This window comes from Aedes albopictus, chromosome 2 (assembly GCF_035046485.1).
Source record: "Aedes albopictus strain Foshan chromosome 2, AalbF5, whole genome shotgun sequence".
NCBI lineage: Eukaryota > Metazoa > Arthropoda > Insecta > Diptera > Culicidae > Aedes > Aedes albopictus.
The window spans coordinates 221,699,947-221,718,322 of NC_085137.1; the positions used below are offsets into that span (position 1 = coordinate 221,699,947).

An 18,376-nucleotide genomic window follows, 5' to 3' on the forward strand; every position below is an offset into this window, starting at 1 on the left:
CGATAACTAAGGGTCTGTGTCAATTGGCGAATTAAAATTAATTTTTACTTAAATTTGACAGTTCAACACTTAAACTTGACAGTTTTCCTAAGGAAATAATAATCGAACTGTCAAATTTAAGTGAAAATTAATTTTAATTCGCCAATTGACACAGACCCTAAAGAGATTATTGACATCCCTAGTTCATTAATTTTGATAGCGTGTGTAATTCTGAAGGGCATACGTTTTTAGAGTGTAATATTTAGTTGCCACGTTCGTCACAAGCGGCGCCACAAGAACAGGATGAAGGGTCGCCAGAAAAAGCTGGAAGTGGGTTATATTATTAATATAGTATATTTGATTTAAGGGTTGAGCACCTTGACTTTTCGAACATCGATTTTTTTTGGGACAGTCTACTGGGGTATTTCCGAAAAACTCAAATAAGGGAATCCTTGAAAAAAAAAAAGAATCCACCTGAAGATTTCCTTAACGAATCGCTGGAATGTATTCAAACAAAAAAATTTGGAGGAATTCAAGATTGAATTCCTAGGGAAGTTTCTGGTGCATTCCCTAGATAAATACCAGCAGGAATCCCTGGACGTATTCCAACAGAATTTCTGAAAGAATCCTTGGAGGAATTATTGTAAGGATTCCTGATGGAAATATTATTATTAGCTTTATTAGGGAAATTTTCAGCACGAGGCTGGTTCATCTCCAAACTGATGGAATTCCTGAATAAACTGCTGGAAAGATTCCCGAAGCAATCCCTGGAAAAATATTAGGAAACTTTTTGGAGACATTCCAAGAGAAAATTCTGGAGAAATCTCTGCACAAATTTCGAAAATAAATCCCTGGTGGAATTCCTGATGGAATCCTAGGATAAAATCCATGATAAATCCTTGAATAATCGTTGAAGGAACTTTTCGAGGAATTCCCGGGAGAACTTGTGAAGGAATCCCTTGACAATGACTTTCTACAGGAACACCTTCATAACATCCCTGGAAAAACTTCTAAAAACTTCCAAGGATGACTTCTTGAAGGATTTTTAGAAAAAAAAAGAATTTCAGGATGTATACTTGAAAGAATAGCAGGAAGAATTTCTGAACGAATTCTTCTGCAGAGGCTGCATGGAGTATTCTTGAAAAATAGAAGGATTCCTGAACAAATTCGCGGATCAACTTCTTTCTTGGATAAAACAATATAGAAGAATTCCTGGATAACTTTTTCAAGAGTTACCTGGCTCCTGTATACATCCCTCTAAAATTATATTGAAGAATTTCTATTCAAAACGCTGGAAGAATTCCTCTAGAAATCCTTGAAGTAAATCAAAATATCTGAAAGTATTCCTGGAGGCACCCCTGGGGAAAAATTGTAAAGAGCATCCTTGGAAAGAAACCCCTGAATATTCTTTTTAAGAGATCCCGAAGTGAATTTCTGAAGGAATCATAAAGGGAATTCCTGGAGCAATACCTTTAGGAATTCTTGGAGGAATCACTGGAGAAATTCCTGAAGAAATTACTGGAGGAAATCTTGCAGGAATTCCTGTAGAAATGCCAGGTGGAATTGCTGGAGGAATTCCTGGAGGAGGAATCCCTGGAGAAATGCTCGGATGAATTTTTGAAGCAATCCGTGGAGGAATTCCTGAAGGAATGCTTGCACGAATCCCTGAAGAAATTCCTAGACAAATTCCCGGCGAAATCGCTGGTAGGATTCTTTCAGGACTTTTTGGAATAATTCTTGGAATCTCTAGAGGAATTTCTGAAGGAATCCTTGGCAGAAGTCCTGGAGGAATCCTTGGAAGAATTATTAGAGGAATCCCTGGATAAATTCCTGGAGGAATCTTTGGAGGAATCCCTGGAGGAATGCTTGGAGGAATTCTTGGAGGAATGCTTGGAGGAATGCCTGGAGCAATCCCTGGAGGAATGCCAACAGGAATCCCTGAAGGAATACCTAGACAAATTCCTGGCGGAAGCGCTAGAGGAATTCTAAGAATTACTGGAAGAATTCCTGGAATCTCGGGAGACATTTCTGAAGGAATCTCTGGAGGAATTCCTGGAAGAATTACTGGAAGAATTACTGGAGGAATTCGTGGAGAAATGCCTGGAGGAATTCCTGGAGGAATCCCTAAAGGAATTCTGGGATAAATTTCTGGAAGAATCCCTGGCGAAATTCCGATAGAAATCCCTAGATGGAATCCTCGAGGACCTGGAAGAATTTCTGAAGGAATCTCTGGAATTTCGGGAGGAATACCAGGAAGAATTCCTGAATCATTTCTTGGAGAAATTCCTGAAGGAATTCCTGGAGTAATTCTTGGAGGAATTCTTGAAGAAATTCCTGCAGAAATTCATGAAGGAATCACTGGAGAAATTTCTGGGTTAAATCCTGGAGGAATTTCTGGATAAATTTTAGGAGGAACTCCTGCCAGAATCCCAAGAGAAATCCCTAGAGATATTCCTGTATAAATTTCTGGAAGAATTCATGGAGGAATGTTTTGAGGTATTTTTGGAGGAATCTCTGAAGGAATGCCTGAAGAAAAACCTGCAAGAATGCCTGGAATAATTCCTGAAAGAATTCATGGAGGAATCCTTGGATAACTCCTTGAGGACTCTCAAGAGAAATTCCTGGAAGAACCGATGGAGGAATTCCTGGAGCAATTTCTGAAGGAAATCCTAGAGAAATTCCTGGACGATTGCCTACAGGAATCCCTGCATGAACTCCTGGATGATTCCCTGGTGGTATGCCTGCAGGAATTCATGGATGAATCCCAAGAAGAATTCCTGACGGTACTGAAAGAATAAAAAGGAAGGAGGTAGTACAGAAGAAATCGCAGAAGGAATTCTTGAAAAAATCCTGCAGAAATCGCAAGAAGAGTTCGTGAAAAAACTTCTGCGGAAATCCATGTAGCAGTTAGTAAAGGAATTCATGGAGAATTTTTTGAAGCAATCCAAGGAGGAATCCTGGAAGCAATCTTATGGAAATTCAAGGAGAGATTTTAAGCCTTCCTTTTGCATCACGTTGGGATCAGCTTGCTGGCGTAGTGTATGGCTTGGATAAAAAATTACCCTAATCCATGTATTAGAATTGTTTTCGGCATTTGCAGTCGGAAGACCAGCTAAAACGTATTTTTTTACTCTGATCCGACGTTTCGGACCTTTATTGGTCCTTTTTCTGAGGAATCCATTGTATTTGCAGTAATTTTTGGACGACTAGAATCCATGGATGAACTTCCAAAGGTTTTTTTTGTAGAAGGAATTCCTGGATTCATTTCTGAATAATCTATGGTAGAATTTTATGAACAAAATCTTGGAAGAAATTCCTTCAGAAATGCTTCGAATGATTCCAGATGGAATTATTGGAGTAATCTCTAGTGGAATTCTTGAAGACATATATGGAGAAATCCATGACAAAATCTGTGAAGGAATACTTGCAGAAATAGTTCAAAAGATCTCTGGTGAATTTCCTTCAGGCATCCCTGGGGGAAATTCTTAAATGAATCCTCGTAAAACGCACTGGAGCCATCACTGGAGGAGCCTCTAAAGATATCACAGGATAAATTTCCGAAGGAATGTCTGGTGAAATCCCAAGAGGAATTCCTAAAGGAATCTCTGGAAGAATCCATGACGGAACTACTGAATGGAGCTATGGGAAAAATGCTGGAGGAATTCTTCGATGTATTCTTGCGGAATTTTTGAAGGAATCGTGGAAGTAATTCCCAAAGCTTTTGTTTGAACAAGCTCTGACACAATCACTATCGTAATCCTACAAGACGTTCATGGAGGAATTCACGAAGCAGAAATTCCTGGAGAAACCCCTTGAGAAATTCCTAAAGGAATCCTTGAAAAAAAATTCGAAAAAAATCCTAGAGGAATTCATAAAGAGTTATATTGAAATAAAGCCTGTATCCGCAATAATCGGGACATAGAAATATGGCTGTAACTCTGCAATAGATACATTTAAATTGCTCAAATTTTGCCTGATAATATCTTAAGATGTGTTCATTTCACCTGCAAAATTTAATGTGAATCGGTGAAGTACCTTTTGTTGTAGCAATGAAACAGTAGAACGCGAGCAATTGAATTTTGTACAGCCCCTGGTTTAGCTTGTCAGCGCTGTAACTTTTGAATTTGATAAAGAAAATGACTGAAATTTTGCACACAAACCTCTGAATTTACTTTACTTACACAGGCAAAATTTCAAAAAAATCGATGCACTATTAACAATTTTATAGTCGAAACATATATTGGGGCTGACCGTGATTTTAGCCCCTCAGACAACAATTAGTGAGCACCCATTATTGTTTCGATTGTATTGTTGAAAGTACTACACCAATAATCATCAAATTTTGCAGGCATAATATACACATAATCAACTACCTTCTGTGAAAATTTCATGAAAATTGACAGAGATATTCAAAAGTTATGAATGGGCAAACATCGCACATAAAAAACATGAAACATTTTCACTAACACTATCCCCTATCAACACTAGTAACTTTCAATCCAATTGATTAAAGTTGATGAAATTTTGCAAGAAATTGTCTCTATAAGTATCATGACTGCTCACGAAGTTTCATAATTATCCTCACAGAACTTTGAATTGTAGCGGAAAAGAACCATCTAGTATGCGAATGAAAATTGGTGATGATTGTACAAAATCTTAAAAACGTCGTCTGTTTGTTTCTCATCCACAGTTAAAAGTAATGCATCGATTTTTATGAAATTTTACACAAATAATAAACATACACCAAAGAGTTCTCAGTTAATTTTTGACCAATTTTTATTGATTCAGTACAGAGTTACTGCCGTACTTTTGTGTCCCGATTATTGCGGATACAGGCTTTATATGCGCACAATTGGATATTCTGTGATGGGTGTAGCACTTTGTCGTCATCCAAAATAAGCTGGCTGGTACTATTAAACCACTATATTGCCTGATCAGAGGACATGTAGAACTTCCATTGAACTCTTAGAGAAATTTTCATTATTATTTGAAATCGTATGTCTATCTAAAAGAATTCATGCGTTAGGACTCAAAACCTCCAATTCCATAAAAGCTCTCATTGGCAAACAAATTATCACAAAATCATCAATAATTTTCAAACTATCGAATTACGTCGAGACCTGAAATTATACTTTCCGTAGCGTTTATTAAATTAGAGTCTAATAGTGACGATCAACTACAGCCTAGATAACTGTATTTATATTTAAGATCTAAGCATTTAATACAGTTTATGTGTTGTGTCAGAATAGCTCAGTTTTAATTGAATGTTACTCACACCTGCTTTACTTTTCTATCGTGTAGGTTTATGCTAGGTATAGTTTTAATGTGTTTATGAATTTCAGATGAGTATCAGATGAAGCATATTTACAGATTTTACATCTATTTTGAACATTTGTTATGTTTTACAAAAAATCGCAAAGTTGTGTGAACACTTTACAAGGTTTTTATTTCTCTTCTAACTAAACGTAATAGTTTGTTTTTTTATGTTGATACCACCCCTAATCCTCTGTTGACAATTTTGAAGTATGTATGGGTTCAGGTGCCTTTATTGGAATATCCTAGATCAAAAGTCACGAAATATTTCATACCGGTTGTTCAACGAAGCTCTAATAAGCGAAAGCTCAATTGGAAAATGTTCGACATAATATAAGACTTGTTAAACCACATCAGCGCAAATGTCTGATGTCGTCGTTCTAGTTCCACTTATATTTTCAAACTTACCCATAGCTAGTCCCAAACAAACTCCTTGCCATGGGCAGCATTGTTAGTAGGATCAAACAATTATCTGTTACTAAATATATTCTCAAGTAAAAGTCATACCTGTAATCCGGATCTCCTGGGTTAGGTAGATGGTAGCTGTAGTCTCCTTCACGAGAATACCATCGTGGATCGCGAGTCGTGTGGTACTGTCCGCTGGCTAAACTCACGTACACCGTAGCGCATAGCAAAAGCACGTAAGTCTTCCCGTGAACCCCCGCACCACCGATGTTGGAACTCAGATGAACACATTTTTTCCGAACACTACAACCACCTTGGGCGTACCAACTGCTGTTGGTAGCCTTAGCCGAATGGTTCGATTGTTGGTAACGCTTTGCTGCCTCGCAGCCGGTATTTAAAGCCATTCTTGAAATGCGCGAAACGGGTTGCAGCAGTAACAGCAGTGCAACACATTTGTCGATTCGATGGCACCATCCACAAGACTGGGTGTTTGCGACTCACTACACTATAAACTGTTATTGCCGGTGTGGTTGGAACGTAATTGTGCGGTATGATTCACCCCCGTTTAGCCCACTTTGCGTGTTTAGGTGCGCGCCCCAGCGACGACGATGGAGCAATGAGTATTCGTAGTATTTTCTCACGTTGTTATTACTTGGCGCACTACTATTCTTATAACAAGTTTCAAGGTGATATCACTGTTTATGTTTCGCAACAATAGTAACTCGGCAGCTACGGGCAGCTGGCTATTGAATGCGCGACAGAACACTAACTTAGATATTTAAAACAAGCAACGATAACACAACGGTGAATCTATTAGTCACATTCCGGTCGTTCTACGAGAGCGCAGGTATCGGTTCACTAATTCAACACCACTTCGGATTCCACTGTCACGTTATCACGTATTGCCTTATTGCCCCCCGTCAGGTGTGACGCATGTGTCACTACGAAGATTCTGATGCATAGAAGTGAGCGTTAATTGAGGTCGTTCTCTGGGTTGGCTAGCTCATTCATAAAATTCTCGGTAGTGTACGATGGACATCGATGAGTAATCTGAAAATTGAACAATCATGTTAATTGATTTTGAATGAAATTTGAATGCTTGGAGGAATTTTATGTAGAGCGACACGTAAGGGAGTATTTCTAAATGAAGTAGCATTGAACAATGCATCTTCAAGCTCTTATAGTAAACATTCTAACGAAGCAAATAATACTAATTCTGTCGATGTTTCTTGTAAAAGCTAGAAAATAGGGCTCTGAAAACTAGATGATTAAAATTTGAAGTTGCACACAGTGGTAAAATAATATAGCATAATAGGGTATGTGTGCCATCAATAATCTCATGCTCCTATTTTCATCCTATTCGAAAACAAGCGATTACGGCACCGATTGACTCGGCAAGCCTCGCTGGATAAATGTACGACTCGTGCTGAAAAAAAAAAACAACTTTTTGCAACTCGTCACATAAATAACTTTAGAGTTTTCCGGCTACGCAGTCTTTAATAAGCTAACGACGTTTGTTGTTATCCCAACGTTTCGACGCTTGGTGGGATAACAACAAACGTCGTTAGCTTATTAAAGACTGCGTAGCCGGAAAACTCTAAATTAACCCTACAGTCGTTCAATTACCAGTTCACATAAATAACTATTGTGAAAATCAAACTTGGAGAATAATGTTACTTGTAAGTTAAATAATTCGACTGTTCTTCAAAATACATATCATGACAACTGAAAATACAAAATGTGGAGTACAATATGTTGTATTCTGAAAGAAGTGGGTGGAAATCATCTACACAGTTCATTCTATTTAATAAACAAAGTGTATTTATAATTTCTGAAACAGTCTATATAGCGGAACTAAACCCATGTTTAGCATTGCTTTCCCCGGAATCCCTGCCAGGATTTCTCCGGAATCTCTGCCAGGAATTCCCCAGAATCCCAGGCAGGATTGCCCCGGAATCCCAAGCAGGTTTCCCCCGGAATCACTGCCAGGATTTCCCCGGAATCCCTGCCAAAATTCCCCCGTGTGTGATATATGTCCGACAATGATCATCTCTCAGTGTGTTTAGAGTCTTTTCCCTCAATATGTTAACAGACAATTGATAATGCACGCACATTGCCCATCCGGGGTAACGCCCACGCAGTCGACTGACAACTGCTGACGAGATCATAGCAGGCCACGGTTCTGCCTCTTTCTTCGATCAGCGTTCGACCACGTCAGACGTGCTGCAGTGCATCGTGTCTTTACGCTGGGCGATTCTCATCGAGATCCAAATTCCCACACCCCGGAATCCCAGTCACGATTCCCCAGGAATCCCTGACACGATTCTCCTGGAAACCCTGTCAGGATTCCCTCGGAATCTCTGTCAGGATTCCTCTGGAATTCGTGTTAGGATTCCTCCAGAACTCTTGTTAGGTTTCCTTCGGAATTTCTGTTAAGATTTCTCCAGAATTCCTTTTGGTTTTTTCTTGTTATCTCTGTCAGGATTCTCTTGCAATACCTGTCATGATTCCCTTGCCATTTTTGACAAGATTTCCCCTGGAATTTATGTCAGGTTTTCCCCGGAATTCTTTACAAGATTTCCCCGGAAGCACCGTATACCATCACAACTAATTAATTATGTAAAGCTTTAATGTCAAATTTGAACAACACTATACACACGCCCAGCTAGATCCAAGGTGGTAGCCCCATCAGCATGGTCATCTCAGTGTTGGTTGGGACGTTAAACAGAACTGGCACGATGGCCCTCCGGCGAGGCAGGAGTGTTGGCGTAGGCTTAATAAGCAACCCGTAAAAATCTTCATTGCGAATAACATAGGAGAAGATATGACTCGATACAATCGGCAAAGACCCACGCGACGAAACAAGGACTACGATTGGAAACTTGGAACATGGAATTGCAAGTCACTAGGTTTCACAGGATGTGACAGGATAATTTACGACGAACTACATCCCCGCAATTTCGACATCGTGGCGTTACAGGCACTTTGTTGGACTGGACAGAAAGTGTGGAAAAGCGGGCATTTCTTCCCCCACAAAGATATCCACAAAGCCACCTGGAGATCACCCGACCATCAAACAGAAAACCAAATCTACCACGTTCTAATCGACGTTAAATTCTTCTCGGATATAATCAATGTCCGCGCATACCGCAGTGCGAATATAGATTCGGATCATTACTGAGTCGCTGTATGCATGCGCTCAAAACTTTTGACAGTTATCACCACTGCTCAACATCGAGCAGCTGCGTAACGTAGAAGTGGCTCATGACCAGTGTTGGTAAAATCACACTCAAGTCTCACTCATGAACCGCTCCTGCGTGAGCAAACTCGCGCGCGATTCTGAATCATTTTCTCACGCGCGAGATTTTCATGCAAAATCTCGCTCTCGCGAGTCAAGCGCCGAAAACTCGTTCGCTTGTAAAACGAATCCAAATCAATTTAAACGACACTTAATGTTTTTACATGCAAGATATGGTCTCTTTCTGTCATACAACCGTCAACACTTCGTTGCAAATAATAAACAAACCGAGAAATAAAGCAATGAGTGAAATCATGAGTCAAATCATGCTTGATTTTTACGGCAGTGAGTTTGGCGAGTCAAGAATCGCGCGTGAAAAAACTCAACCATGAGTTTCGAGATTTTGAGTTTTTACCAACACTGCTCATGACTACGCGCAGCAGTTAGCAGTGGCCCTACCAACGGAAGAGCAGCTTGGCGCAGCTTGAAGATGGCTGGAGGGATATTCGATCCGCCATAGATAGTATCTCGGCTACAGCACCAGGCTTCGCGACTCCGAATCACAGAAACGACTGGTACGACGGCGAATGTGAACAGTTGAAAAACGAGAAGAATGCAGCATGGGCGAGAATGCTGCAACACCGTACGAGAGCGAATGAGGTACGCTACAGACAGGCGCGGAACAGGCAGAACTTAGTCTTTCGGATGAAGAAGCGCCAGCAGGAAGAACGAGATCGCGAAGCGATGGAAGAGCTGTACCGCGCTAAGGACACACGAAAGTTCTACGAGAAGCTGAACCGCTCGCGCAGAGGCTCCGTGCCACAAGCCGACATGTGCCGAGATAATCACGGAAATACATATTCTCACGAGCGCGCGTTAGGTGGTCGAAAGGTGGTGCCAGCATTACGATGAGCACCTCAATGGCGATGTTGCAAGTACTGAAGGTGGCGTAGTAACAGAGCTAGGAGTATGTGCACAGGACGAAAGATTTCCGGCCCCTGACCTTCAAGAGATTGAGGAGGAGGTTGGTCAGTTGAAAAACAACAAAGCTGCTGGAGCAGATCACCGGTTAGAGCACTACACTGGGTCATTACCAAGATTTGGGAGGAGGAAGTATTACCGGAGGAATGGATGGAAGGTATCGTGTATCCCATCTACAAAAAGGGCGACAAGTTGGATTGCGGGAGCTGTCGCGCGATCACACTACTGAGCGCTGCCTACAAGATACTCTCTCAAATTGTATGCCGCCGTCTATGACCGATTGCAAGAGAGTTCGTATTGCCCCACGAGGCTGGATTTATGGGTGAACGCGCTACAACGGACCAGATGTTCGCCATCCGCCAGCTGTTGCAAAAATGCCGCGAATACAACGTGCCCACACATCACTTGTTCACCGATTTCAAATCGGCGTATGATACAATCGATCGAGAACAGCTATGGCAGATTATGCACGAAAACGGATTCCCGGATAAACTGATACGATTGATCAAGGCAACGATGGATCGAGTGATGTGCGTTGTTCGAGTATCAGGGACACTCTCGAGTCCCTTCGAATCTCGCAGAGGATTACGGCAAGGTGATGGTCTTTCGTGCTTGCTGTTCAACATTGCTTTAGAGGGTGCAATAAGGAGAGCGGGGATAAACAAGAGTGAGCCGATTTTCACGAAGTCCGTTCAGCTGCTTGGTTTCGCTGACGATATTGATATTATTGCTCGTAAATTTTAGACGATGGTGGAAACATACATCCGACTAAAGAGTGAAACCAGGCGAATCGGATTAGTCATTAATGTGTCGAAGACAAAGTACATGATGGCAAAGGGCACCAAGGAGGAATCCCCGCGCCCGCCACCCCGAATTTATATCGACGGTGATGAAATCGAGGCGGTTGAAGAATTCGTGTAATTGAGCACACTGGTGACCGCCGACAACGACACCAGCAGAAAAATTCAGAGGCGCATTGTGGCAGGAAATCGTGCTTACTTTGGACTCCGCAGAACCCTACGATCGAATAAAGTTCGCCGTAACACGAAGTTAACTATCTTGCCGGCTGTTCGGGTCCATATGAAGTTAACCATCAATGTTAACTTCTTTTCCCGATCAGCCTAGATAGCTGTGTAGTGTCGGTAGCGGTTGTCTCAATTGGCTAAGAATAACACTACGGATCACCTATTCCAGGGGTAAAAGTCCACTAAACAGGGAACCCCAATCCAAGGTGTCAGGCGACCCGTGCTGATGGATGAATGGTTGAGGGGGTTTAAAATATGCTCGATCTTTAACGGAGCCCGTAACGTAGGTAGATCGCCTTTATGTGTTGCGTTACGGTTCAAGATCTACCAAACCGAACCCTAGTGACATCCGGTTTGTCAAGTTAGGGTAATGTGTTTTGGTAATATGGATTCATGGTACAAAGTCCTTGTTACTGGTGACAGTTTCTGCCTTGCTGATAGTTAAAGAATCGGACTTTGCCCACCCGAGACTACACTTGATGTTAGGAAAACAAACATACTTTACGTATCTGATTGCGTACTAACCTATCAAGGACTGTTAAGTTGTGGTAATTCAAGGACTCACGTGCATTCTTATTGCAGAGCACATTCTCTAATTTGACAGAGTTTTGCAACTAGCCTAAAGTCTCGGGTTTTTCTTTGTTGTCCTGGGACTAAACTAGAAGCAAGACATGGATGGGCTAGAGTTCCAATGCATGGATAAATATCAGTACCACCGTTTTGTTTTTCTCAGAATTGGAATAGATTGTGTTTGATTAGGGGCGCTTTTTCACAGGGATTTAAATCTCAATGATGACGGGACCTTTTCATCGCAATCGATTTCTTGCACCTCTGGGATAACAAAACAGGAACTGTACAGAAATCGATGCTTCATTGCCTCTCAATGACAATGGAGTAGTACGACATGCACGTAATACTAAGGATACGGGTAATGCCACAAAAGATCTAAATACTGGTCACAGTGGCTCGCCCGAACAGAAAAAAATCTACAAAACGCTTATTAGACCAGTCGTCCTCTATGGGCACGAAACATGGACCCTACGTGCAGAGGACCAACGCGCCCTTGGAGTTTTCGAACGGAAGGTGTTGCGTACCATCTACGGCGGAGTGCAGATGGAAGACGGGACTTGGAGAAGGCGAATGAACCACGAGTTGCATCAGCTGCTGGGAGAACCAACCATCGTCCATACCGCGAAAATCGGGAGGCTACGGTGGGCAGGTCACGTCATCAGGATGTCGGATAGCAACCCGATTAAAATGGTTCTCGAGAGTCATCCAACCGGTACAAGAAGACGTGGAGCGCAGCGAGCTAGGTGGGTCGACCAAGTGCAGGACAATCTGCGGACCCTACGCAGAGTGCGGAACTGGAGACAAGCAGCCATGGACCGAGTGGAATGGAGACGGCTACTATGTGCAGCAGAGGCCACCCCGGCCTTAGCCTGATCGGTAAGATAAGTAAGGCGCGAACATAGCACAACATGCAGTTTCATGGCTACCTGCAACTTGCAGGCTGCAAGGTTATGTAGCGATAGTTTTTGTAGGTTTTCGTTATCTATGCTTTGGTTCCGTTATCAGAACTTTCTCGGTCAAGTTTTATAACGATAAAGAAAGTCCGCTTTCCTCTTATCAATGGCCACTGAAAAGGCTAACCTTAGCTCCGCAATTGAAAACATCCATCAAACAACATTAAACTTGCCCGTGTAGTTGATCGACTCCGCAAAATTGAACTAGGCCAAGGTCTGTAATCGGCTTTGCCGATATTTTTGTGACCTAGAGAGACAGTATCGAAACTAAACTTCCTCATCGGAAGGTTGTGATTCATCCAATGCAACCCGGTAGCGTGGTGGCTAGCAAAAGCACCTGTGTGATTTCTCACAACAACCTGCGCGGCGCGCACAGTAAACTGCATTCTGATGTAAGGCCCTGTTTACCTTGCCGACGACGACGATGGTAGAATGTTATTCGAGTCTGAAGGGGGAATGTAGGTTAGCAGCGGTGCTGTTTACCTAGTGAGGTGTTTATTCTGTGAAAGAAATCGGAAATGTTACTCGTGGTCGGTCGGACGTAGTCGATCGGCCCGTGTGGCATACCGTTCCAATACAGATACCTAGGCGTTGCAATCATCATTCGCTTCGGGACGCTGCGCGCTGCTACTCTGCAAAAAGTGCAAAGCGTACGGTGCAAAGTAAATATTGAATAAGGAAGCAGCGGCGAGGTTTGTATGTCGTTAGCATATTTTGGAAAGAGATTGCAACGGGCAGGTAAAAGCGAAACTGTTTTGAAGAAATGAGTCGTACCGGCTTACATAACACTTGCTGTGTAGGCAAAACCATTGGGCATAGGGTCTTGAACCATTTGGGCAGGTGTACCTTGCCGTTATAACTAAGTCAGTTTCATACCTAATAACTTAATTTTTGGAACTCGGTGAGATACGTACAGTATCTAGAGGCAGCCTATTTATCGCACCCATAAAAAAAAACTAGAAACGCTCTGTAAAAAATCAATAAATGATCTATAAAATTGAACATATGTTCCATGAAAATGTGTATTGTTATCCATAAATAATTGAAAAATTTCCAAATCTACCAAATTTTTAACAAGGAATTCAGGTAGCTCTTTAACTAAATTAAATTTGATAAATAATTGTGAAATGTCTAGAGTGCAATTAAGTATACCCTCAAAAGCTGTTTTGATTGAACTTTGGAAAACATGTTTGAAGAGCTTCCTTTAATTATTGTAGGGATACGTTGGAACTTCTTAATTTTTCGAGGTTTCTGATAGATATTGAGATCAAACGAAATATATGAATCTCCTTATGATTTTAATACAGAATTTCCGTATTTATGGATGAATCATCGAAGGAATTTTTTGGTGGTTAGGAAATTTGTGAAGCAATCTTACAATATCTTTCTTTCTGGGGAATTTCACTAAGTAAGACGTTCAAGGATGTCTTCTTGCAATCTTTGGCTCATTCGCCTATAACTAAGTTTAGAAGCTTATTGCTACGATGTGATGGTGATAATTGTAGGAAAACACTACCCTACAAGTTGGTTGAATACCACATTTTGATATTAAGCAGCAGAAATGAATTGTGGACAAATGAGTCAATCGATTGCCAGGTAATTCAAAACATCACTAAAGACGTTTTATTAGCTTAACCCTCGAGCAATCGCGCTGTTGTATTTTGTACAACACGTTGAAAAAATCTCGCTTTTTGTATTCATCATTAGCGTGGTGCTGACGCAGGTAGTTAACGCGAGTTACGGAAGGTTAAGAAATCTATACGATCTATACAGATCGAAAAAAGAGTGTAAAATTCTGCGACATATAATGCACATAATGTGAGCGTGGGATATCACAATAGATTACATGACATATAGACTGTTTCAGAAATTATTAATACACTAACGATTGACTGTCCTTTTAATTTTAGAGTGATATACAGCAAAGTTTCTAATAGGTCATGTAGTAAACACTCTAAGGATACAAATAGTACCAACTTTGTTATCATTTCGTGCAAAAGATAGAAAATCGAGATCTGTAAACCAATGAAATGGAAATGGCCTCATGATTTTTCCCAGGTTTTGATGACGGCATTTCTTAAACACGCTATTGAGGTAGCGAATGTGATAAACTGTAAGATATTTTTTAAATTTAGTAAGGAATATTGTTGAAAACACCCTTGTGCAAATTAATTTTTCAAGCATGCAGTATATAATTGAAGAACTCGATTGTGTTTCAAAATATTATGACAGTTTACATGAAACGTAAAAATGTGGAATGCAATATACTGTTTTTTGAGAACAATTGGTTGAAATCATCAAAACACATCTTTTTATTAGAAAAACAAAGTGTATTTATAATTGCTGAAACAGTCATTATGTAAATGTCTTAGAATATCATGTAAACTTCCATGAAGTTGTAAATTCATGTAAAGCATGTAAAGCATGTAAATTCAGCATGACTCAGAGTTATTACATGACATATAACACAAATTTACATGATATATCATGTAAACCATCATAGCATGAAGTTTAAATGACTTCAATGACGATTACATGACGTGTAATCCTCATTATTTTTATCTGTGTATCGACATTTGTTGCAGGAACTTTTTCGAAAATTGGAAAAAAATGATGTGGATCATCGAAAAAAAATATCGAAATTTCGCATCTAGACGAGTGTACGAGCTGTTTTTGAGAATGTGTAACTGTTATACATTTTTGTGTGGTCTGGAAATCATGCACTTACGAGTAGGGCTTACACATTTTAGTGCTGAGCGGTTTTACTGTGTAGTTGTGATTTCTGGAGCAACATTTGGAAAGGGCATGTAAGCATTGGTAAACAATGACTTCGCACAAGTGTAGAATTACACTCCCGATCAAAAGTTTGGGGTCACCCCCTAAAACATATGTCATTTTTTCAGGCCCATATCTTCGCCAATTTGCCTCCGATTTCAAAACCCTCGGTCTCCTCCTCTCCTCTCCTCTTCTTGGCGTAACGTCCTCACTGGGACAAAGCCTGCTTCTCAGCTTAGTGTTCTATGAGCACTACCACAGTTATTAACTGAGAGCTTCCTCTGCCAATGACCATTTTGCATGTGTATATCGTGTGGCAGGCACGAAGATACTCTATGCCCTAGGAAGTCAAGGATATTTCCTTTACGAAAAGATCCTGGACCGACCGGGAATCGAACCCGTCACCCTCAGCATGGTCATGCTGAATACCCGTGCGTTTACCGCCTCGGCTATATGGGCCCTCGGACCCTCGGTCTCATTCAAAAGATAATAAGTCAAAGAAACTTTGAACATGATTTAAAAGAAACTTGTTCAAAAAATTTTGTATGTAAACTTAACTCAAAGTTGTCAAATTTTCTAAAAAATGAATATAAACTTTCAGCAGTGCCGCTGGAAATTGGGTCGACCAAATTTTATTATGAGAGCGGTAATATAACCCATTTTCTATTAGCTTTCAACTGCTTTTTACAGAGCTTAGCTAAAAAATCTAGAAAAAAAGTTATTGAGTAAATTAACTCTTCATGTCATCGACCAAAAGTTTGGGGTCATCCCTCAAAATGATGTATCGGCCAAAAGTTTGAGGTCACTATAGTTAAACATGGAAAAGTGATTTGTTGATATCTTTGTCATCTTTCATTAAATTTTAATTCTTCTTGGCTTATTTGAAACAAAATAAATGATACTTACTGCATAGACATTGAACCACACATATTTGTTGAAATTCGCATACTAATACTTAACGTAAAGTTGCCTCATTTTTTAAAGTGTGGTGAAATGTGTTAACTTATCATAACATTTTTATAAACAAAAATCGTTAAATACGTTAAGTTAACGACATCAAACGTAAATTTAGTTAATTATCTTTGAAATGAGCCAAAAAGAATTAAAATTGAACTATAGATGACGAAGATATCACCAAATCACTTTTCCATGTTTTACGAAAGTGACCCCAAACTTTTGGCCGATACATCATATTGAGTGGTAACCCCAAACTTTTGGTCAATGACATGAAAAGTTAATTTACTCAATAACTTTTTTTCTAGATTTTTTAGCTAAGTTCTGTAAAAAGCAGTTGAAAGCTAATAGAAAATGGGTTATATTACCGCCCTCATCTTAAAATTTGGTCGACTCAATTTCCAGCGACACTGCCGAAAGTTTGTTTTCATTTTTTAGAAAATTTGGTAACTTTGGGTTAAGTTTACATACAAAATGTTTTTAAAAAGTTTCTTTTAAATCATGTTCAAAGTTTCTTTGACTTATTATCTTTTGAATGAAACCTAGGGTTTTGAAATCGGACGCAAATTGGCGGAGATATGGGCCTAAAAAAATGACATGTTTTTGTGGGGGTGACCCCGAACTTTTGATCGGAAGTGTATAAGTTAAAATACACATAAATGAAAACATAAAAAATGTCTACGCACATCGCTGCTGAGTGCCCATCAACTTCTTCAACCTAACAGCTTGCTGCTTTTAGGCTCTACAGAGAATTTCCGTAAAAAAAAAAACACAAACACCGTATGGGACCTTTTTCAAGGGTTCAATCGGTCAAGGTTTCCTAGTCAAGATGGCTTTGCTAAACTCAAAAATGTCATGCGGAAGTTTTGGTATAGATTGAGTCCGTTCGGGTTTCAACCGTCGTGATGCGGACAATCTCCTACCTATTGGGCGGTCTAGAATTCGGTCCCTGTTTTTGGAATCTTCCACCAAGCAATGGTGAGATTGTCCGCATCACGACGGTTGAAAACCGAACGGACTCAATGTCTAGTCTAGTCTAGTCTACACATACACAGCCATTCATTGAAAGAATCCTGGAAAATGGTGGAATCGACTAATTCCATCATTTTTCTTGTCATTATTAATCCTTGCAGCACATCTGAGATTTATTATGAACATTAAAGCGGCCAGGCCTACTGTGCAGCGTTGTTATTGTTATTGAAATCAAAGAACGGGGACATCTCGTACCAACCGTTCCGTATACGAAGCATGAATATGAAATATTAACGGTGGGAGTGAAGTTGCTAAGAAGGTTAATGTCACTCCTTGGTCCTTGGAATCCTGGGATGGGACACAGGTATTTACCCCTGATGCCCTGGCCCTTATGCTTAGGCTTAAGCGCCTTTACTCGCTCTCTGAAACGAAAAGAAAATACTAATCAACACCCCCCCCCCCTATTACAGCAATACATATTTCAAAATTATCAAAAATTATAACATTAAAATTAACATTACAGTACCAAATGATCCCACCAGAATTGATATATTATGTTTTGTTTATATTATTAAGCATCAACGTTTTTCGTCGAACTCAAAACAAGTTAAATTAGATGAATATGTGCAGTATGTGTGCATGTGTGCAGTACCGTTATCAAATGGATAATGATATTGCAAACACACTTCCTGTTTCAAAGATAATCTTTGAATCTGGCGCGTATTTAGTTCAATTTTTGTGGTAATAAAATGTAATTAGAACAATCTCACCAGAAAACATCCAGGTAGCGCTTCCATCACCATGGAAACGTTTTAACAGCTCTGTCAAGTTTGCTCGTCGTCTTGCCTCCGTCGCACTATCCGTCATCATTAGAATAATCGTCGCTTCATCGGATATGCAGCTACTCGGTTGATCTGGCTACACACGTGAATCACTGATAGCTTGGCATATCACAGCCATAGACGTACACAACGCAAATCAGGAGCTTGTCAATGAGTCACACTACAAACTTTTTAAAACCGAAAAACTACCGAATCAAGTACCAGATGGTAAAACGCGAATCTGAGTATAAATGTCGGCACTCTCGATACGAACGTCGGCACCAATTTCGAGCAATGGCATGCAATCACGCGTAAAACACCTCCGGATGGCGTAGCAATTACACGTAACACAACCATTCATTCGCGGGATAAACCATCCGGATGGCGTAG

General features: G+C 40.4%; 1 protein-coding gene across 2 annotated transcripts in view; it reads right to left on the minus strand.

Moving 5' to 3' along the window:
- LOC134287927 (cholinesterase) overlaps positions 1 to 18,376 on the minus strand; it is a 45,754-nt gene that overhangs the window by 23,020 nt on the left and 4,358 nt on the right. For both annotated transcript variants that reach the window (XM_062851182.1, XM_062851183.1), the window contains exon 2: positions 5,800 to 6,747. In XM_062851182.1, coding sequence (XP_062707166.1) covers positions 5,800 to 6,101 — 302 coding nt within the window. In that variant the 5' untranslated portion in view covers positions 6,102 to 6,747. The remainder of the gene's footprint in view (positions 1 to 5,799; positions 6,748 to 18,376) is intronic.